Source organism: Cupressus sempervirens, chromosome 3 (assembly GCF_028749045.1).
Source record: "Cupressus sempervirens isolate cs-2001-9-10 chromosome 3, ASM2874904v1, whole genome shotgun sequence".
NCBI lineage: Eukaryota > Viridiplantae > Streptophyta > Pinopsida > Cupressales > Cupressaceae > Cupressus > Cupressus sempervirens.
Genome location: NC_143120.1, coordinates 350,217,919 through 350,240,884, shown reverse-complemented (window position 1 = coordinate 350,240,884; position 22,966 = coordinate 350,217,919). Strand labels below are relative to the sequence as shown.

The following is a 22,966-nucleotide window of genomic DNA, read 5'->3' as shown; positions in this document are numbered from 1 at the left end:
TAGGGATCCAAACAAGAGATATGACCATTGAAATCAATAAATGTTCTACCTCTTGGGGATCAAATACCTCTAGTTCTAATTCAGACCTGTGAATTCAGAATCAGTATTTTTCAATACCGATTGAGCATTTCAACAATTTATGATTTGTCCTTTTCAATCAGCTGAACTGGAGCTGAGATGTAGCAATCCAAGATTGATTAAAAGAATGCAGCTTGAAAAGCATTGGGATTAGGAGTCATGTCGCTCTTAGGAGCACACACCACACCATGAATTTCCTCCTCCAGAAAAGGCTTTAAAATAATCCCATTCTCAACCTCCCTTAACACAAAATATGGTCCAAAATTTCCAGAGCACCAGTCTTGAGAAGACTCATGGCACACCAGTTCTAGAAAATCCTACATCGAGATGGAAAGATAACAAATTAAGTATAAACAATAAGAACAGGGACTTCTTTTAAATTCCATGACATCAAAAAGCCCAAATTCCTGAGTCGATAAACAAACATTAATCAGATTTTACATTCATGCCTTTGACTTGTAAACATTGCCACTTCTTTATTCAAGTTGGGAAAATTATTCTTGTGATCAAGAGACGATCAGTAAGCCCACAGTTTTGAATCATTGAACACACATTTGCCAAATGCTACAAAATCTTGGCATTCAACACAAAAATATTACCACGGCTCTTTATTCCAGCCGGGAATGTATATTTTTGATATATAGTTTGACTTTTGGGAGAAATAAAACTGTAATGCCCACTATTGGTACTGAACTTTACTTTGCCCCAGAACTCCCAAATAAAGTATGGAGTATATTGAGGAATTTAAATTTCCAACTTAATATCTTCATTTAAGGCCTATAACCCGTTCGGTTATTGAAGTGAGTAAATTTTCACAATCCAGAAGCAGCATACAGACAGTTTAGTTATCATTATGAAAGAAATGCTATAAAGAGAGTTCCAATCATCATTATAATTTACATGTTATGCATTTGGGATTTGATAATACTTTCGATATCAAACTATCCTCGTTATAAGTCCGTTCAAAATACATAGAAGGCCCCTCGAGTTTACTCTTTTCCATCAACCACAAGAGCACGGAATAATACCCGCTATTCAGCCTCCTGGCCTCACCCTGGGTTGCCTTACTTAAATCGAACTTATGTGCTACTTGCATGCCTTACTATGTATTCCATCCTATCCTTCATAATGAGATAGTTCGTAGATTAAAACATTAAAGAATCTTACATATCTATTCTATTAGAAACAGGCATCATAGTGGCAAGAATAGCAAGCAAGATATATGTAACATTCCTACTTTCTATCAAATGGAATACAAGATAATAAATCAGCCAGATCAGAATGCACTATGTATCATACCAATGACTCGAACAGTTATTAGTTGGCAGTCTAGTTTTAATAAATTATGAAACTCAAGGTTTCTTCCTTGATTGAATGCCTTATGCTCGATGCCTTTCTTTGAATTGGCAGTCTGACTTATATATCCTCAACCGGATGAAGAGTCACCCTTTTTACCAAGAGTGCCACCCTTTTGAAATGACGCGACTCTTCTCAATTGATCGCTGCTAAGTAACATGTGTGTCTAATTTAATTGTATATTTTGATTGATTGCTGCCCTTCACTTGAAATTGCTGTAGTTAGAGGCCGTCTTACTACCTGTTGTTAAGGGCATTAATTGTCATTATCACCATTGTTTCTTGTAATGGCACTTCTCACTGATTGTTGTGCTTAACTAAATACTTGGTGTGCCCTAATATATTCTAATTACCGTTCATCTCCAGACGCTGTTTATTAATAATGTTTGCTATTATAGTATTTATTAATACAGATATCTCCTTCATAGAGGGGCCTTGACTAAAACATTAGAGTCATTAGATGAGCAGCCAGACTACCATAAGGACATCAGTAAATGCCAATCCATATGCCACAGCCACATCAATTCAAACTTATGGGGAAATCTAGAAGAGAACCCAAATAATGAACAACTGAATTGCAAAGCAATCAGACTCGTCCAGAAAGCCTCCAAATGTAACACAGTTTTAAGCCATATTAAATTTATTGTAAGTATATTTGTATTTGTTTGTTTATTGCTAATGATACATTATAAAATTGTAATTTCTTTTACTAATGATACAGGCAGGAGTGGGAATTCTTAATTTCTTTTCTTACAAGAGATCTTAATCGATGAGATTAGCTAAAACCTTTATCAGATAGGTTGCATTGAAATTCCATGTTAGAATCTAGACAGATCGTTCTGCAGGCATAAGATAAGATAAAATTATTATGTCCAACAAAAGACCAGGACTGCTTTTGATAACAGGACTGGAAATTCTTAATTTTTTTTTCTTAGAGGAGAGGTTTGAACCAATGAGATTAGCTAAATCTTTATCGAATAAGTTACTTTTGAAATTCCATGTTAGAATACAGGCAGATCATTCTGCATGCATAAGAATATTATTCTACAATTTCCTAACCGGTTCTGCTTTTGATAACAGCTATGGAAACTGATAAAATACCACATTTGACTGGAATATATGATCTAGTTGCTGTGCTAACTCATAAGGGGCGTAGTGCAGATTCTGGGCATTATGTTGCTTGGGTCAAACAAGAGAATGGTGGGTCATTTCATTCCTTTGCAATTAATCATGCAATTCTGTGAAAAATATGGTGTCATGACTGAAACTGAATTTCTTTGATTCAGGAAAGTGGGTGGAATTCGACGATGACAATCCTATTCCACAAAGAGAGGAAGATATTTCAAAGCTTTCTGGTGGAGGTATGTTTCTAGGGTTTCAATCATTCTCCTATAGTTCTGAAGATAGTGCATTTTCACAGGACTAACATATATTTATTGACTTAAATGCTTGTTTCTTTTCCAGGCGACTGGCATATGGCATATATTTGCATGTACAAAGCTCGCACTATATGATCCATCCTTAGAATATGGTAGTAATTTTTAGCTATTTACGGTTAATTCTATATAATATTTCAATTTTTTGAGTGAATACTCAACATTGTAGAACAGAAAAAATAAATTGAGTTTACCAATTGTTTCCTAAGAGATTTATATATTGAGGTAGCTATTACGGTTCTTGTAGTCTTGTTGAATTTTAAATATTGTGCTATGTAAAATTCAGGAAGGCCCTGTAAAATTTGTTTTATAGATTTAAAATTTAATCGAGCCTTATTCGCAGGGTTTCATTTCAAGGACCTTGTAATGCAAGTGCAATTTTTAATTGGGTAATTTCACCCTGTTCATATAATTATAAATTCATAATTCCATCATGGTCATAGAGCAATCCTTAAAGTTTATTGTGTAGATTGATATGGAAGAACTATATAGCTATAAGGTATATCATTATTTGGGCATGCAGTCCTAACTTAAACTGGAAGATATCTTCCAGTATTAATTTTTTGATGATCAGTGATAGATATATCAATGCTTTTAAAGCATGAATTTGGATATTTATGACTCCTGAAAACTGTTACGATAAACACATGGCAAATGCACTTGTTTTTAGCATTTCTTCAGTGAATTTTTCAATGCTGAATTTTTCCTTCCCCGGAATCTGAAATTACGAGAATGGTAGTTTTTAGTGTCTATTTTTAGGTTTATTCTGTTTGATTTGGTTGTTGCTGCATTGGGACTTATTTGAGAATTCTACATATCATTGGAATTCATAATAGTTGTATAATGCTTGTTGCTCCATATTTATTGTCTGCCTTTTTGGTTCGATCAGTTGTATTCACTGTGATGAACATAGGAGGTTGCTAGTAAGGCTTAGTTGAGGATTTTTCTTCCAGATGTAGTTTTGATATGTTTAGTGGTCATTTAGCAAGAATATGATTGAAATGGTTCGAAACGCATTTTGATTTAAAGTGTGATATAGATAAAGTTTTTAAGATTGATTTGTTGTTTTTTAGGAGTTATTTTGCTTGCATTTGAATGCATATGTTCCTGTCTCAACTCAGATTCCAATTAGATGGGTAATGTGTTGGCAAGTCTCAGAACACTTACACAATTGCAACTAAGCATGCAATGGTTCTTTACGGTGAGCTCTATGTTAGGTTGGCTTAGTATAAGTATTTGTTTCTTAGCTAGCTGGGATAAATATGGAATTCTCGAGTGCTATAGTGAGTGGGGACTGTATTCCTTTCTATTTAGTGAAATCCTCTAGTGCTCTAGCGAGGGAAAAAGGCACATGGGTTACCCTCTATTGGTTGAAGGCCTGGAATCATTTGGACTAGTGGCTCCTCACATTGTTAACCTTCTACCAAGAGGCTACTACAATGCACATTTGGATCCCATACGGAGAAAAAACTGATTTCCGAACATACGCCAATTATATGGCTAGGGGTTCTTAAAAAGAAAATACATGTTATGTTGATATCGATCTATTACAAGAAGATGATCAAGGTAGACTAGATACCCTCCCAAATTTTTCTACCATGTGCATCTATAATCATCCTAGTTCCCAAATTAGACAAAGTAGCTATATTATGTCTTTTTCAATTTTGTGGTCTACTTTTTATATTCTAATGTGTTGGGTGGATATTTTGCAACTCACAATTTTGCAATAGGATTTGCAATCCATAGTTTTGTGAAAATCCTATCGCAAAATAGGTAGACCAGCCACAATGTATGAGACAATCTCTCCTACCTTAAAGGGAAGGCCCCCTTTCTCATCATTCCTTGGATCAACTCAAGATAAGCAAGAAGTTGAGAGTTTCATAAGGGGTGTTACCAATATTCTTTCCTGTTCAACTTTTAGGAAAGAATACACTTGCCTGTAGGGTGAGATGAAATCTCTAACTATGCTTTTATCTAGTAGCTAGAAATGGTGATATCAATTAACCAATACCAACTCAAAGGTTGATTGAAAGTATACAAGTTTGGCTTTAGGTCCCGTCTGCCTAATTTATAAGAAGAATCACTACCATTCAAGCACAAAGACTTCTAGAAGTTAGACAATTTCTATTCGATAACTTATTTTAGCTTTAATCTATTCTATAAGAAAGACCTTTAGCATTGGGGTGCAAAGACTTCTAGAGTAGGGGAATTCTAACTATTTTTTATGAATTTGAGATGGTAACACAAGCTACAATCAAAGCTTTTAGTGTATGTATTACCACAATCGCTTCCAATCAAAGCTTTGATTTCGATTGCTTATTAATTCACTATGCTTTATTATTGAACACACAATAATAACATGAAACAAAGATAGTAGGCACAAATTACAATCAAACCTTCTAATTTGCTCCATCACAATTGCTTCTAGTCAATTGCTTTTTTATTCACTTTTCTCCCAAATTGGTATTACATGATCAAAGTTCTGTTTGTACAAGTTTGGTAGAGTTTATTTTTACAATGAGGGGGGCACTTCTTATATAGAAAAATATATGAGAAAAAAGGAGGAAAAAGTGGGAGCTCAACCAACTTTGACCTGCTCAAACGAGGTGAGAAGTTACTGGATTACATGTCATAAGGATATGCAATTGAATTACATGTAATGACATAATCTCATGCAATTCATTATCTCTTAACTACAAACATGAAAAACATTTGAAGTAAATGTTGAGGTCGTTGATTTTGAATTAATTTGAATTAATCAATCCTGGAGATTGTCAGCAAAGGCCTTGTACTTGATGATGCAATCCTAGATGATCATAGGATTAGGAGTTCTTGTATTGATAACTATGGTGTTGCATCTTTTGATAGCCTTTGACTCTTCTTGATGAATTGCCCATTGTCATTTGAAAACTTGATGTGGTCAAGCTTTTTCTTGTTTGAGTTGTCATGAATTTTTCTTTGTAGATTGACACATTTTAGAGTTTCTGACACTTTAAAAACCACCTTGATGGTGTTCGGAGGTAAACTTGAGATAGCTTTCCATCAACACCTTTGACTTTTTTGTTATTTTTAATTTTTGAAGCAAAGTGCTTGGTGCATTCCCACACGAACTTAGGTTCTGAGACAACTATTTGAAAAATGGAGACCAAATGAATTATTGCTTCTTGAGGATCAAAACATATCTTCTCGATAATATGTCTCTATTCTTTGAAGAAGTTTTGACATGTCTTGAAGAGTGTGCCACAACATGAAGATGAAAACATCTTCTAATGAAATTAGATTCATGAAAACATTGAGATTTGAGTTACAATGATGAATCCATGAGGGATGAGTATTTAAAATATGGATTAGATACATATGGAACATATATGATGGCTGGAAATGAATTGGAAAGCATATGTATTTGGGTGAAAAGGGCCAAAATCAACCTCTCAATGGTAGATTGCATGTAGGCAAAGATGAGCTTTTGTGGGTATGGACAAGAATGCAAGTTGGGATGCATATGAAAGTGTGCAAATGGCAACTTTGATGTTTAAAAGTGTGACCTATTACCAAAATTGGGTTCTCTAGATGTAATTACATGTAAAGTGATTTACATGTAATTATTACTTGACGTAAACGTGTAATTAGGTTTGGAGGATGTAATTACATGTAAGTGGGTATGGAGGATAGATTTGTATGTAAATGTGTAGTAAGGATGAGATTACATGTAAATGTGGACGGAGGATGGAATTACATGTAAATGCTCTTGGATTGTAATTGCATATATTGGGAAATGGACGTAATATGCTTTAACTTGTGTTGGTTAAATACAATAAAATGTGACGCATTTGCATGGAAAGGTGGAAAATGAAAAGGTGTGATATGCTCTTGCTTTCTTGGGAAAGAATCTTTAGCCTTTCTAAAAAAGGAAGTGAAAACAAGAAGCAAACAAGCAACAAAAATATGCATAAAGCAAAAAAAGGACTTGGTTTTCGACTCAAACATGACAAAATATCAAGTTGCTCTCAATTTTGAGTTTGGAATTTGGGAAAATCCCAAGCATTTGAAAATAAAAGCTTTCATCTTATTTAAAGGAAATTTACAAAATACATGGTATATCTTTGAACAAGTGTACAATGATGAGCCAAAATAAGCAACATAATAGCCAAGGTTTGAAAACTTAACTGACTTGGATCTCAAAGAGCCAAACGTGGAAAGATTGAGTGATTTGAATAAATGATTTCCCTCCAAATTTGAATTTCCAAACAACTCCTTGACTATTTCAATGCTTGCAAATGTGATCTCACTTGGTCAATGCATGAGGCAGTTTTGTATGCTTATACCAAAATTGTAATCTTCAAACCCCAAAATGCAAAATGCTTTTGATGAAATGTGTCTAATGGGATGGTTTTGGGCAAAAAAGTGTGCTCCAAATGGATGCAAATGAGTCATTTTTGGAGAAAAAGGGCAAAAATGTAGATTCTAAATGCATTTGCATGTTACCAATGTCAAAAATGTGCCTTTGATGATGGATTTTGTGGCTTAGCATTGAAGATTTTTGGGCCTTTTTGTTAAAATCGTGGCTCTAATATGCACATATATTGGTTCTTTTTAACTTGGGAATACAAAAAAGGCTTCCCCAAATGCTAAAACATGGATCCAAATGCATAAATATGGCTCTCTAATGGAAAACGTGGTTAAAAATCCAAATTTCTAGGCATTTTTAGAAAAATTGTGGGAAAAAATGAAGGTATTTGAAGTGTTTTTTTATAACTTAGTTGGAATGGTGAAATCGAACCCTATAGATGCATTTATAGGTTTAAAATGTATGCAGATGATGGCTAGAAGTGTGAATCACGCTCTCAAGGAATCATTCCATATTTGCATTTGGACATTTTTAGCTTCAGAGTGCAAGAACGAGGTCTTGGAGAGTCATTACACGAGTTTTGAATACAAAATCAAATTTTCCAAGACACATTACACATAAAATTCATTGGTTGGTAGTGCATTTACATGTAAATGGACTCTTTAAGTTCCATTACATATTTCAAATATGTAATTACATGTTTAAAATTAGAACCTGTATATGCATTTGCATGTTTACATGTTTTAGTGCAAATCATACTCTAGAAGGGCATGTGCATGTGATGCCTTGGTTGGAAATGCCTTTTACATGTAAATTGGACTTTAGGAATGCATTTACATGTTTTAAAAGCTAACTTTTTATTTCATAAATTGCATTTCTAGTGCAAATCACACTTTCAAGATGCAATTACATGTAAAGTGATCTACATGTAAAGGGGAGTTTTCATTTAAAGTGGACTCTAGAAAGTCTATTACATGCAATTCTAGTGCAAATCACACTCTAGGTATGCATTTGCATGAAAACATGTAAAAGACATGTAAGTTGAGTTTGCATGACTTAAAAGACCAATTAAGCACACATTTAATTGATATTTGATTCAATATTACTTTATTGGGTCAAAAATAATATTTACACAATACAATTTATATATCATGTGCGAATATTATTCAATTTTTTTTTATAACTTAGATGTTTAAAAAAAAAAAAAGTAATACTCAAAAATAAATTAATCTATATAGTTAATAAAGTCATTTAAGTGAAAAATTAAAAAATAATTCAACATGAAAATATAACATAAAGTGCTCTATAGTCACTTAAGTGATAAAGTAGCTTAAAAACATAACATAAAGTGACTTTATGTTATATTTTTTAAAAAGTGAATGTCAACATTAAAATATAACATGATATATTAAATATGTAGTTGCATATGGAGAGTCCACTGTTTGGGCACTTAAATGATCATATCTTTTGATTGTCAAGTTCGATTAAGCCCTAAGATATATTGAATCAAAGGGAAAATTGAAAGCAAGGGTTTGAACAAAACCAAAAGATCAAAAGCAAACAAACACACACTCCAAAATGTGAAAAGGATGTGGAAGGCTTCAAATATCAAGCATAGGTTTAATAAAATGAAAAAAACAAAAAAGACTTGATGAAAGCTTTTAGTAAGAGGATTTATTATATAGTAAAAGCATTCATTATATCAATTGGGGTCAATTGATTGATCAATTTTAGCCAATTAAATAATAAATTATCTCAGATAAATGTGAAACTAAGTTGAAAGAGTTTTCTATTGTTACCTACATTTTGTGGTGACAGAATGCAAACAACACAATGCACAAAACATTTAGGTATGTAGTTTCACTTCTATGATTTCACTTAGTAGAATTGTCCTTTTTTGTCTTTCTTTTTTTTTATAGGCATTGTTTGGCCTTGTGGACTTCAAAATTTTCTTCTTTGTGACTAATTTAAACATATGGGCTTTTGTTTCATAAGTGAGCATGAGCCATTCATGTTGGTTTCATTTATTTTATACTATAATTATACTTTGTAATGCAAAAGTTGCATTTATTACTAATGAACAATTTCAAAAAATTGGGAGTTCTGTGTGTTTATCAAAATTAGTTTAGGAAATAGTACTAGTTAACATCCATAATTCAATATTGCAATTAGTGTTTATTCTTTGCTTACCCAAACTCCAAATTACTAACTTTTAAATAAACCAAAAAAATATCAAATTAAAAGCTCATTAACTAATATACAATGTACCATTAGTGGTCTACTTATGCTTTCAGAAGTTAGTTTTTTCTAAAGCTCTCTACGATATTTGTGCACAAGTATTGAGAAAAAAATGAAATGGTTTTATTGCATAATTATCATTACATTTTTAATTAGGTATTAAGCAACAATTTTAAATGACCACTTTTTGACTTTGTGTACGTAATATGTCCTACCACTTTTTAAGCAATTGAGTTGCATTTAAAGACAACCAAAAAATTATTCAAACTCAATGTACTCTTTGTAGGTGTACATAGTTAGCTATAACATCAACTTGCATACTTAATTGTGTATGTAGAAAAGTTAATACATACTTTATATCATTAAGAAAGCTTAACCTTGAGGTATGTAGCTCCTAATATAGTGATATATATTATTAAATTCTTTGTAGAGTGGAAACAATTATTAGATGTTTTGAAGTTGTTTTAATTGCGTGCTTATAATCTCTTGGTAAAAAAACTCAAAACAAAGTTAAACTACTAAATATTTTTTTTTTCTATATCAATCTGCTAGAAGAATATCATAAAAACTAATTTACATAGGGTTCATTACCAGAAAAATTGTTTTGATGAATGAATGAGTTTGCTAAGATCTAGAAGCCTAATGAATAGGTGCACAAGGGAGAGAAAATAATATTATATTAGATAGAGAAATATTGAATGAATTAATCGAATTCATTAGATGTACAACCTAGATATGTCTGATTATCAAGGCAAGACATGATCACTAGGAGATAAGAAAAAATTAACCTATCACTCACACTAGGTGGACTCACATGTTCACCAAAGGTGGATCGTCCTCCATTGTGTAGTGAAGTATGGGCAAACATGTACAACAATGGAAGGTTGATAATGTGATAAGTGCACCAAAGGTGAATCTCACACATAAGTTGGAATCTGATAACAAGTAGATCACCACCTAAAGTAAAATTTCCCCTATGTCATGTGCAAGAATAAGATGCAAACTCTAGGTTGTGTAATAGGCAAGCTAATGTGTTTGTATTATCTTCAGTAATTTTAAGTGCAATTTATAATATATACTTAGCTCAGGTGCATAAAATTTTAAGTAAAGTGTAAGTAGGAATATTTAAATAACATAAGGGAATGCCGTTAAATTTACAATGCCAGGTGGGTCTTGATTACTTGGCCATGTTAGGTACCCATGGACAATATTTAAACACAACACAATACAATGCATTTTTAAAATAGAGTAGAGAAAGGGACAAAACTACATAACCACATATGTTTTGTATATAAAGTCAAGTATCTCTTTATAGGAAGGAAAGGTGACAACTAGGCCCTTCCGTAATGATCAATATACTACAAGAATGGTGAGTGCTTGAAGACAAAATATAATCCAATGCCTACAAACAACATTCTTGGTACGAACCGTTGCACCAAAACCCCGAGGTGCTAGTGAAGGCCGCCCACTACGGATCATAAGATCCCACCACTCTCCGTAGTCCAAACTCTGGGCTGGATGTGCACCCATATGGTGGGCCCTCCCTTGGTCGTATGAGCCCTAGACGAACACTACAATGCCGGTGTTGCCACCCACTCTGAGACTCGAACTTGGGTGGAGGCTCTGATACCACATGGTATGAACCATTGCACCAAAACCTCGAGGTGCTAGTGAAGGCTGCCTACCAGGATCATAACATTTCTCCCCTTGGGAAAAGACAAACCAAGTATAAATGCAAGGATATTTCTTATTCTAAATAGTGTAATTAGGAAGTAAAATCCAAACGTAGTATAATATGTCCAAATTTTTCTCTTGTGTCACCATGTTCTTTGATGATGAAGATGTCACAAAACAATAAGGAAAATGTCCAATCATAGTAGAAGGTGACAAATAAAGAACCAATGGTAATTGATTGTGAACAAGCTCGAAAGACTCAAATGTCTCATCTAAAGATGAAGAGACCTCCAAATGTTACATCAAATGATTTATAATCATGTCAAACTGGCAAGGATGATCATATAGAATGTGAAGAAGACGACCAGAGTGTCCCCTCATAACAATTGAAGAAGGATCATCTTAAACAAAGAGAAGAGATATCCCTTCAAATATATGCCCCAAATCTAAAATATGAGACTCCAAAGGCTCTGCACCAATGTCTTACAAATATGAATCCTGATAAAAAAACACAATTAGATATCTCTTACAAATAATCCCTAGAATCATCAACACGATCTAAATGTGTGATCTCAAGTAGAGAAGAGGGAGCTTTAGGTGGAGAAACTCGATCATCAAGACTCCTGAGTGTTGCAAAAAAATCACTCTCCTCTAACATATCATCATCAAAGGGAATATTGTCTACATTATCAAGTGGAATGAGATAATCTAGGGAAGGAGGAACACGAGGATCTTCAAAATGCTCCAAAATAATGATCTAACATGCATGTGTACCTTCAACCTTAAATTAAATATTATAAAAGAGAGCCAAATAGATGGTACTACCAATCAATCTTTTGATATGACTATTCTTTTCTCCCTAAACTATTTTTTTCCACTTGGACTTGAACTTAGGTGAATTTGTAAAGACGAGGTAAAAGATTAAGCCATTTTCAATGTGTGATGATTTGTTTTGTTCACAATGCATAATTACCCCCAACAAAAATTGTTATAACAAGATGTCTTGTATATCCCATGATTAAATAAATGACATAGTTCTCAAATTACAAGATATGATAAAAAGAATTCATGACACCCCTATACAGTGAACACAATCAAGGAACCCTCGGTCCTTCAAATGATAATTTTGGCACTTTAAACATTATGCATATACAATTTGCCACTTGAAAAACAAGAGGTACTTCTAATTTAAATAGTTACAATTATCAAAATAAAACCATAATATACTCAAACAAAGAAAATCATTTGACGATTCATGGAATTATAAATGCTAAAATATGTCAAAAAGACAAAATGATGAAATCGATATGTGCACTCATAATGACTACAATCTAATACCATATTTGTGTGAGGATATGAAGTTGATGATTGTCATTGATGTCAACATCCTTGTCTCAACCTCTAGTGTATTGGTGGATTTAAAAAGGCAAGTTTCCAATAGTTGTGATGTATTGATTGATTATGCAATGATTATCTTGCTTACTAATAGCATGTGCTTCATATATGGATCATGATAGTTGGAAAAACATTAATTTTATTATCATTTTGTACCTCAATGGTTTCTTGGATCATCTTGGCATTTGTGTTGAGCTTATGTTTTGGGTTACTCCTTTGTGAAGCATGTTGATGTTTTCAGTCCCAATAGTTTTTCCTAGTGTGTTCATCATATTGATTGGCACTGATGATTATTGTAGCTTGTTGGTATGCTCGAGGTGATGTGTCCCATCTTAAATAAATTTTGTCCAATAGGTTTCTAGCTGGAGTTTGGTAATTATGTAATATTATTTCAAGATGTATGTGTAGGTGTGAATGTGTAACATTATGTGAGTTATGAAAATGTGAACTTACTCATATAGTTGATCACGGAGGTACATATAGTTCTAAATTGGAATTGCAGAGGCTTGACACTATATTATGTTTTAGTTCCATTTTCATACCATTGGCAATGAGCCTTATTGTATAGGTGGTGAGCTTTTTTGTATTTTGGGGCATAGTTACTCTATCATGCCTCACCCTGACCCATCATAGATCAACCGATACACTTATTTTGATACATTATGATTCGATATTTTGAGACATTATATTCGATGGACTAGACATTTATCAATATTATTTATGCCATGTGATGAATACTTCAGTATGCTTTATTGATGATGTTTATGATTTTTAAGGTATATGCATGCATTATGATGATTATTTCTGTAATTTAATTCGAATTGATGAATATGTTATGGTATTTCAATTGTGCAAATAGTTATGTTTTATCAGGTGTATAAATGGAAAAGTTTATTAAAAAGAGATTCAGAATGTTGAGTCATTTGATTATGCAATTTGGTTTATATATACATGTGATTTTATCAAACTACGGATATTCAAATTGAGTGTGCAAGAAAGTTACCATGCAATTTTATCAGAGAAAAAATAACCAACCGAATGTGCAAACTACAAAACCAAGTTTGAATCTAATAAAGAGATTCAAACCTCATTGTTAAGTGATTCAATTCATGATCATGATCTATAGATATGTATTAGGTGATTTCATTATGTAATTAGTGGCATGCCAGATGTTGTGTAGTGTGATTTTATAGTGTCACTTGACACTTGTCATGTGTATGTGTAAATGACATGTCTACTGAGGTTGGCAATGTAATCCTTAACCTAACTGAGTTATTAGAAACCTAATTAAACCCACCCTTGATTAGAGATACTTGTAAAGCCCCACCAATTAGGCTAATTGGATTCAAATTTTTCTAGTCACTTCTAGAGGCCAAAAAGTGGTCCTAGGGACCAATTTTAGTGAAATCTAAGTGCCTAAGTGTTAGGGGTATGGGTTAGGAACATTTTTAACACTACTAGAATCCCCTAGTGACCCTCTAAATGTTTCACTTTTCTATTGTTGGAAAAATTGGGTGACTTCTTGACCTTTCCACAAACCCACACTTCTTTCCAATCTTGCATTTATGATAGGGAACATGATGATGCCCAAGGGACTTAGGGTCAATTATGAATTTATTGCTAGTTGGTGGGTGGATTTTGGAGGCCCTTTTAGAGGTCCTTGGAGAAGTTACTAGGTGTTCGCCCACTCTCTTCTTTTAGAGACATTAGGATTTTGCATTTGAAGCAAGAAAAAGAGATTGGGCTCTTCTCAAACATCATTTTTCCATAACACTTGTGAAGGTTGGTCATCTCCATTGCCATGGAAATGTTATTTTTTCTTTTGCAAATAGATTAGTATGTGATTGTATTCCCTTGCATATGTACATTATGTATTTTGTGATATTGTAATATAAGGGATGAGATTTTGGCTTTGATTTCATTCTTGTTTTGCTCATCTTTTGATTTTTGTGTGAGGGAATTGTGAAGAGTGTAATGGTGTTACTCACCCTTGGATAGGGAAGAAGTGGCCAAGTATGGGGGAAGGGGTTAGTCGGAATCCATGGAAGTGTAGAGTCTCTTCTCATGAAGAGAAGAGGGAAGAAATACAATGTGTATGGGCCTTGCATAGAAATGTTATTGATCTTGTTTTGGAGGAGATAAGGAGAAGAAAGTATGAAAATTGTAGGTGAATTCTAGCCCTAGAGAAGGTATATTTGTTGTATGTTCTAGATTTGACATCTCCTACATGGTAGTCCACCTTCACCCATTTTTCATGGGTTCAAGGTGAATCACATTGTGTATACCTTGGATGGGTGTTATTGTTGTGTTTGTGTTATTGTGGACTGGACTTGATTGTCATCCGATTGGCTATGGTTACTCCAAGCTTGATGGGTGGTCTCCTTGAGACCTAGGTTGGGAGGTGAGCTCTCCATGGTTGGTTTTATGCGTATTTAAAGATTTGGATGGGTTCTTATGATGGAGAAAACTTGGATTTGGAGACATGATGGTGTTCTTGAGTCACTTGTGTTGGAGACTTCTCCATTGTGATACCTTCTTATTGTATCTTGCATTTATGTAATGAAAATAGAGTTGTAACTTGATGAAGATCTACGAAATGGATCACATTTTGTAAATATCATAATTTATAATAAGAATAAAGTTATTGTATAGAAAGGTGTATGTTTTGTGACAATGCTTTAATTGATTTCAATTCATTTTTAATAAAATTTAGAGTTGTTTACTCCATAATTTACTCACTGAAATATTGGAATTCAATAATGTTAGAAAGAGGTTGATATTAATGAGATCTTGGTTTTGAATGAGGTTTTTAAATTTAGGTTCGAATAGTCCCTCCTAAATTTCATGTTAAGATTCAATGTCAAATTTTACATTTACCCTTTAGTACATCTGAACTTCACCTAGTAGATATAATGGTTAAACTATATATTAAATCCCAATTGGAATGTATGCAAACTAATTTAAACCAAACCTTAGCCTATTAAGGAAAAATATAAATACCCATGTAATTAAACCCCCATGAGAAAACAAAAAAAGTGAGGAATAAAAATATTTGTTGACAAAAACCCAAAAAATGTACCTACAGGATGCTGGAAAATATATGGAGAAAATATTAAATCATTCCACAAAAGGTGCAAAATATATTCTTGATTCTATGCTCTCCAATATATTTAGAATGTTGAAATCTATTTTTTGAATCTTCAAATAAGATTAATATACCAAAGGGGTTTTTTTTTAAATAAATATTTAATCACCCCATCATCACTTTCAAAAGTGGAGGGGAAGACTCTATATATATATATATATATATATATATATATATATATATATATATATATATATATATATAACAAGCAACTTGGGGAAGGGGTATGTGACACCATGTGGTCCCCACCTCCACCTCACATCACCCAATCTGGGCACATGTCAAGATAATTACACATTATAAATACAAAGCAAGACATTCATCATCAAACTTTTCAATTTTAAACTACCCTTGACACCTTGCCTAGGCATACCATGCACATTTTGAAGTAGGTAGACTTGGGGAAACACATTCCAGCCTAGGGAAGCATATTTAGACATAGAAGAGTGTCCACCTTGCCATAGAAAGAGTGTGGCAAGTGGGCCACTTGGTAGGGGCATGTAGGATGAAGGTGGGGTTAGGTAGATTTTAGAGGTATTTTGGTAGGTTTAGGAATACGGTTAGTTTTGAAGTTGTTAATTAAGTTTAGTGTTTCAAATAAGGTTTAGTTTTTAAGTAGTTTAGATAATATTAAGTAAGTGGAATTTCAGTGGTATGTATTAAGTAGGTTTTATAGTGGTTTGAGATTTACCTCCCCCCCACTTTTCCTAAGCACACCATGCACTTTTTGAAATAGGAAGACTTGGGGAAATGAATTCCAACCTAGGGAAGTGCGTGTAGACATGGGGGAGCACCCACCTTGCCATAGGAAGAGTGTGGCAAGTGGGCCACTTGGCAGGGGCATGTAGGATGAAGGTTGGGTTAGGTAGAGTTTAGAGGTATCTTGGTAGGTATAGGAATAAGGTTAGTTTGGGAGTTGTTAATTAAGTTTAGTGTTGCAAATAAAGTGTAGTTAGTAAGTAGTTTAGATATTATTATGTTAGTGGATTTTTAGTGGTATGTACTAAGTAGGTTGTATAGTAGTTTTAAATTTAGCAAATAGGATAGTTAGTTAGATATTAGTAGGTAGGAAAAGATAGCTTAAGGGATTGATTATTATTGTGTGGTTTAAATAATTTAATGACTAGATGGTAATATTAGGAATTGGATTTCATGATGTAATTAGAATTTTTAAATTTAAGGAAATTTAATAAAGAGATATTGTTTATTAGTCTTTGGGTGAAGTGTTAGAGTTGAATAGTGATAGGGGGTGTAGAATAACTTATGTTTACTATGTGTGTGTGTGTGTGTGTGTGTGTGTGTGTGTGTGTGTGTGTGTGTAGGGAATTATTTTAACATTATATTTTTCTTATTAAAGATTTATTTGATTATAATTTTAATGTATATTAAAGTTTGGTTAGAGGGTGTCATTGGGTTAGTGAGTGCTCTTGTAATGTTTGAAGGTGTTATAGGTTAGAATTGACTAGACAACTTGATAGTTGTTTAGGATTATGTTCAAGGATAAATTGTATGTTGTAAATGAGTTAATGACAGAGATTTAATGTTTTAATTAGTTCTGATAGGCTATGTTAATAACCAGGATCAAGTGTTAAGGTAATGATAGGATAACATGTAAGTGCAGATTAGTTCTTCTAATGGATTCGACTAGTATAGTGCAATGAGTGTTAGGTGTCAGATTGAACCTAATGTAACCTATGTGATTGATCAAATGTTTCTCGAACATAATGTCATACATTAGAAAACATAAAACTGTGGTTTCATCAATTGGTTAATTCAACCCGAACTAAGAGCTCATGTAGCACTATGATTTATGCTTTTGGACCCATGTAGTTTGTTGGATACCAACTTTGCATCTTCATGAAATCTAATCAAAACTCAATTGTTTCCTAGACCTTGTGAATTGAAACTAACCTTATCATGTTTTCATCCTTTTGCAACATGTTCAATGTTAGTAAATGTTTAACACAGTTGTTATTAACTATTAAAAAATGTTGTGTTTATTTTTTTGCCCCGATTTTGGGCATGACATACTCAAACCATTATCCTACCGATGATACCCCTTGTTCAAATAGCTAGCCTTGTTGTAAAAAATCACCTAATCAATGTCACCTTACCTGGTGTTGTTAATATATCACAAGAATTAGCTTCTTTATGATTTATCCTTGTTGAGGTTTTCATGTAAAATCTGGTGTTCATTGTGTGTCAGAGTATTGTTTCTTTCATGTTCATCTTTCTAATGATAGATTATTGTGCTTCAATTGAAACATCTTAAAGTAGTAGTGGGTGTATATTAAGTGTTAATTGATAGTTGGAAATGTTTTTGAGTTTATGTGGGAAGAACTTTCAAAGAAATGAAGGTTGAAAAAGAATTTGGTGAAGGAGATATTGAAGCTAATTGAAGCTAATCTAACAAGAAGGTTGATGTAGTACCCAAGTACCTATTCACAGTAATACATTATACAAAAGGAAAACATATAGAAAAATATGAATGCAATAAACATATTTTGAAACTTGCATATCTTCCATTAACAACCTCCTTCTACATTGTTTTGTAGCTGCTTAAACTAAAAACTATCTAAATTCAAAAAAATAGAAAATTTGCACTTTTTGGCATATTTTAACAAATCTTCAATTTTGCTATTTTAGGTAACCTTCAAAATTAACTCCTGAAAAGATGAAAATAAAACCGGACTTTCCTTAAACTATGACAACTTGACCTGCCAAGTAAACTTCAAATTCGGAAATGTCCATTCAAAGTTATTACAAAAAAGAACTCTAAAAAATAGACAAAGGTTATGTCAGCTAAGTTTTGAGGGTGTAAATAGATTACTTGGGACCTAAAAAATATATTATATTGGACACAATGGAGAAGATTTAATTGTCGGGCCATCAAACTCCCCCTTACAAAACCACTGTAAATATTTGAGAGAAAACCCAGGTCTGAGTCAAAAGTTATGAATCCTAAAAGTTGATGCATCAAAGATTGAGGAAAGGTACTAGAAAGTATAAAAGTACATTACCCCTGAAATGCTCTAGGTGTGTTAAAGTTGGTAATTGGGCTACTAGATGTATTGAAAGAGGTCCTTATATACAAAATCTTAGGACATTCAATAAAAAGGCTTTTGTGAATGAAGATGCTAGTATTTTAAATGATAAATCAGATGGTGAAGATTGTTTGTTTTATGCTAAAAAGGATGAGGAAGAAGCTAAATCTAAAATTGATATTTCTGACATGTGTGCTAAAGTTGATGATGTTGAAATTTCTTTATATGATAGAAGGAATGAGAATGAAAGGTTGATTGATATTGGTTGTTCTCATCATATGACAAGAGTTAGAAGAATTTTTTTTACACTTGAAAAATATGATAGAGGTTTTGTTAGATTCAATGATGATAAAGCAACTTATATTGTTGGAAAAGGTTCAATTTTTTTAATGGAAAAAATTACATTGAAAGTGTTTACTATGTGAAGGGCTCATATCAAAGTCTTTTGAGTAGTAGATAGATGTGTGAAAGTGGTTATGATGTCATTTTCAAGAATGAAAGTTGTGTAATAATGAAGAGATTGTAAACAATAATTATGACTGGTAATAGAAAAGGAAAGAACATGTATTGGTTATAAGGAGCTACTAAAGGATCCTTGATATCTTAGATTGATGACAACTATATTTGGCATAAAAGGATGTGTCATATTATCTTTGACACCATGGTAAGGATAAGTTCTTTACATGCTATTAGAGACTTACCGAGACTACACAAGCTAGCCAATACCATTTGCAAAGGATTTCAAGAAGTAAATAAAATGAGAGAAATTTTTAAGGAAAAAGATCACTTATCTATTGCTTTGCTTGATCTTGTGCACAATGACATCTACAATCCTACAAGAGCACGATGCTTTCTTGGTGAAAGATAGTTTGTGATATTCATTGATGATTACTCTAGATTTACATAGGTTAATTTTCTAAGAGAAAAAATTGAAGCATTTGATAAGTTCAAGATTTCAACGCTAGAGTCAAGAATGAATATGGAAATTAAATGTTTGAGATCTAATAGAGGACAATTTACATCTAACAAATTTGAGATTTATTGTTAGAAGTATGGAATAAAAAAAAAGTTATATGTATTTAGAACACCACAACATAATGGTGTTATAGAGAGAATGAGAAGAAAAATTTAGGAAACATCAAGAAACATGATGAAATAGGCTAATCTTCAAAGATTTATTGGAAGGAAGTTGTGCACACTATCGTGTACATCTTGAATAGAGTTTTGTACCAAAAAGTATATGGTAAAATATTTTATGAGCTTTGACATGGAACAACACTAATCGTGAAATTAATATTTCAATATATTTGGAAGTAAATTCTATATCTAAAGAGATGAAGACAATTTGGGAAAGTTTGACAACAAATCAATTGTATCAGTGGTACAAAAAAAGGCTAAAAAAGGTTGTGGGAAATGTGAATATGAGATTTGATGAAGATTTTTGGAAAGAAACTAGAGAAGTTTGTTGATTATGAATCTGATATTGATGAAGAGAAAGAATATGGGAATAAGGAAGAATCTAAGAAGAAGAAGAGTCGAGAAAAATAGATGTTTCTAATGGAAAGATAATTGCCAAAAATTGCAAGTACTAGAAAATTTATCTGTCAAATTTTATTTTTTCCTATACTGCAATGAAGAGTGTGAAATCCTACCCCAAATCAATAAAAATTGTATAAAGAACACATCAAAATGACCAAGTTATAGAATTTTAAAATTTGTCTCCAAACTAAAAATTGCATATGGTGAGGGGCTCATTTTTTTCAAATTGCATTAATGTCATCAACATAGTGACGTAAATTTGACTTTCATTAGACCGACATGTGTTTAACTAACTTAAACTTCACGATCTCATATGTTAGAGTAATTAGATATTCTCTAATTAACTCTATTTTACTTAAGCTAAAATTTAGGCATCTAATAATTAATAATTATAATAAACCTAAGTTTTACCCTTTAGGCTTTTGGATCTCCTTTTATAAGGATTGATCTATCTTTTTACATTCATTCACTTTTGATTGATAGCAATTTCTCTTTTTGCTCATCAAGAATGTCTCATCTGTGGATCTGAGAATTCCAACCTCCATATATTTTTCTTCTCTCTTCTGTGATAGATGTTTGTATGCGGGTGATTCATGGGAGCTATGGGGTTGATCTTTCATCAACTTCAACTTGATATCAGAGTTTTAGATCTTCATGCCCTTGTTCTATTCTTGAGAGTTTTAGTGTTGGTTTTCAGATATGATCTTCTAGAGATTTTTTGTATTGGATATTGGGGGACCTATTTTTAGAGCACTTTGAGCCCAAACATACATAATTGTTGAGCTTAGAGCACTTGAAAACCCTCATTTCCATAAAAAAATTGTCCACTTTGGACGTTGCTAAAATTTGAGGCAAAACCAATTTAGCCCAAGGTCATATGACCTTGGACTCAGAAATTGAGAAGCGAGAGTTTTTAAATTAATTATTTTTGCTTTATTTGGTACAATTGTACTTTTATTGTAGGAGTGTTTTTTTTAAAAATTGCATGCACAAAGTACATGCACCATACTCTGCACTCCTCTATACATGCACTTTGTGGGTCCAGAGGTCTTCTTCTATACCCATGCAACGTCATGGTATTTGGGCGACCAAGGCACCCCATGACTTTCCACCATGTGGAGCATCTATAGGCCCTATACTCTGCTCAAGATTTGTTCTCACACCCACACTTGGTGAAGTGAAATTCGGTGGAGCGTGTGAGTTTATTTTGAAGGTGACGCCACCTCCATCTTGGATCCCCCCACCTTCTCAGCTAGCCCATTCTCGACTCCCAAAAATACCAACACAAGCACCATCACTTCAATGCACTGATTTTCCATGCTTTGGGGGATCAATGCATTTTTTGGGGAAATAGGCACATACAATTTATAAAAACAAAAGGTTTGGTGCACATTTATTGGGACCATCTATCCCTATTATTGTGCATGAAAAAATCCTATGCTCCTCTCAAGACAAGTGGGTCGAGATGCACCTGCATACCTCCTACCCTGATCCCCCCACAATGCCAATTGGCAGATTGGTTTTTGGCTTCCTTTTAAGTGATGCACATCAGATTTTTGGCAAAACTCTTGCAAAAAAAATTGTGGGATATTTGGAGAATTTTGGTAGTTTTTTTGTGGGTGATATTCTTTTCTATTGCACCTACTGCCACCTTGGAATTCACAAGCCTCGCTCTCACATGCGGTTATCTTTTTCTGCCTACAGGGGTTTTATGATTTAATTTTTAAAATAAAAATTAATAAACATTTTTTCCTCATATTTTTTATGGCTATCGTATTTTTTTCCCTGCTCCAGCTCTGACTCCAATCTTTCTAGTGTTTTTTTTTAAAGAGATGGTATTTTTTGGTGACCTAGATATTTTTTTCAATATTAGGGGTCATTTTTCAGGCATTTTTTAACCTCGACGGTCATTTGACCATCAAATTTGGGCTAGTCACCTAGTGACATCAATGTCATGTCAGTGCTTGCATCATTACTCTTGTCAGTGCTTGCATAATTACTTGTGTCAACCGTCATAGCTCTATTTGGACCTAGCTTTGCATTTTTATTTATATCTTAGGCTTACTGTTGGAAATCTGATTGAAAAGCTCATTGTTGAAGATCAAAGAGGGAGATTGTTGCAAAGAAAGAAGATTGTTGTTAAAAGAATGTTTTCAATCATTTTTTTGTCATTGATGTCAAACCTGCTAGTTGTAGGGATGACACTTGCTTATACGATGCAAATACTATCAATTAGTTGATTGATGAAGAGGATTTGATCAACAAGATGTAACAAGAGCACCTAAAGGAAAGTTTGAGTTATGCTGTTGTAATGAAGTGCAAGAATCAGTTAAGACAATGGTTAAATGATGTATTAATAGCATACTCAAAGATACAGAGGTTGGTCACACTTAGAAATATTGGAGGAAGAAGTTGTAACAAGGCTAAATGAAAAGCTTAAACTAAGATCATTAGTGGGTACCGAGCAAGTTAGTTGAAGTTGAACAAATTCTCAGTTGGTGTCAAGTGATCTTCAAGTGCCAAGCATCAAAAAATTCTCAGTTGTGCCAAGTGATCTTCAGGTGCCGAGCATCAAAAAATTCTTAGTTGGTGCCGACTAATCTTTAGGTGCCGAGCATTAAGAAAAATAGATTTGATGCCGAGTAACACAATATGTGTCGAGCACTAGTGTTTCAATAGTGTTGAACTTCTACATTATTTTAAATGATGAAGAT

General features: G+C 33.2%; 1 protein-coding gene and 1 pseudogene across 2 annotated transcripts in view; one reads left to right on the top strand and one right to left on the bottom strand.

The window, feature by feature from the left end:
• LOC149566428 (ubiquitin carboxyl-terminal hydrolase 6-like) overlaps window positions 1-3,225 on the top strand; it is a 141,605-nt gene extending 138,380 nt beyond the window's left edge. The window contains exons 16-18 of the mRNA XM_089819784.1: window positions 2,514-2,633; window positions 2,720-2,794; window positions 2,898-3,225. Coding sequence (XP_089675910.1) covers window positions 2,514-2,633; window positions 2,720-2,794; window positions 2,898-2,947 — 245 coding nt within the window. The 3' untranslated portion in view covers window positions 2,948-3,225. The remainder of the gene's footprint in view (window positions 1-2,513; window positions 2,634-2,719; window positions 2,795-2,897) is intronic.
• An 8,331-nt stretch (window positions 3,226-11,556) lies between these two features.
• LOC149566427 (uncharacterized protein At4g28440 pseudogene) overlaps window positions 11,557-22,966 on the bottom strand; it is a 50,283-nt pseudogene continuing 38,873 nt past the window's right edge. Inside the window, exon 2 of the transcript XR_016361396.1 lies at window positions 11,557-11,627. The product of XR_016361396.1 is annotated as an uncharacterized protein At4g28440 pseudogene (transcript). The remainder of the gene's footprint in view (window positions 11,628-22,966) is intronic.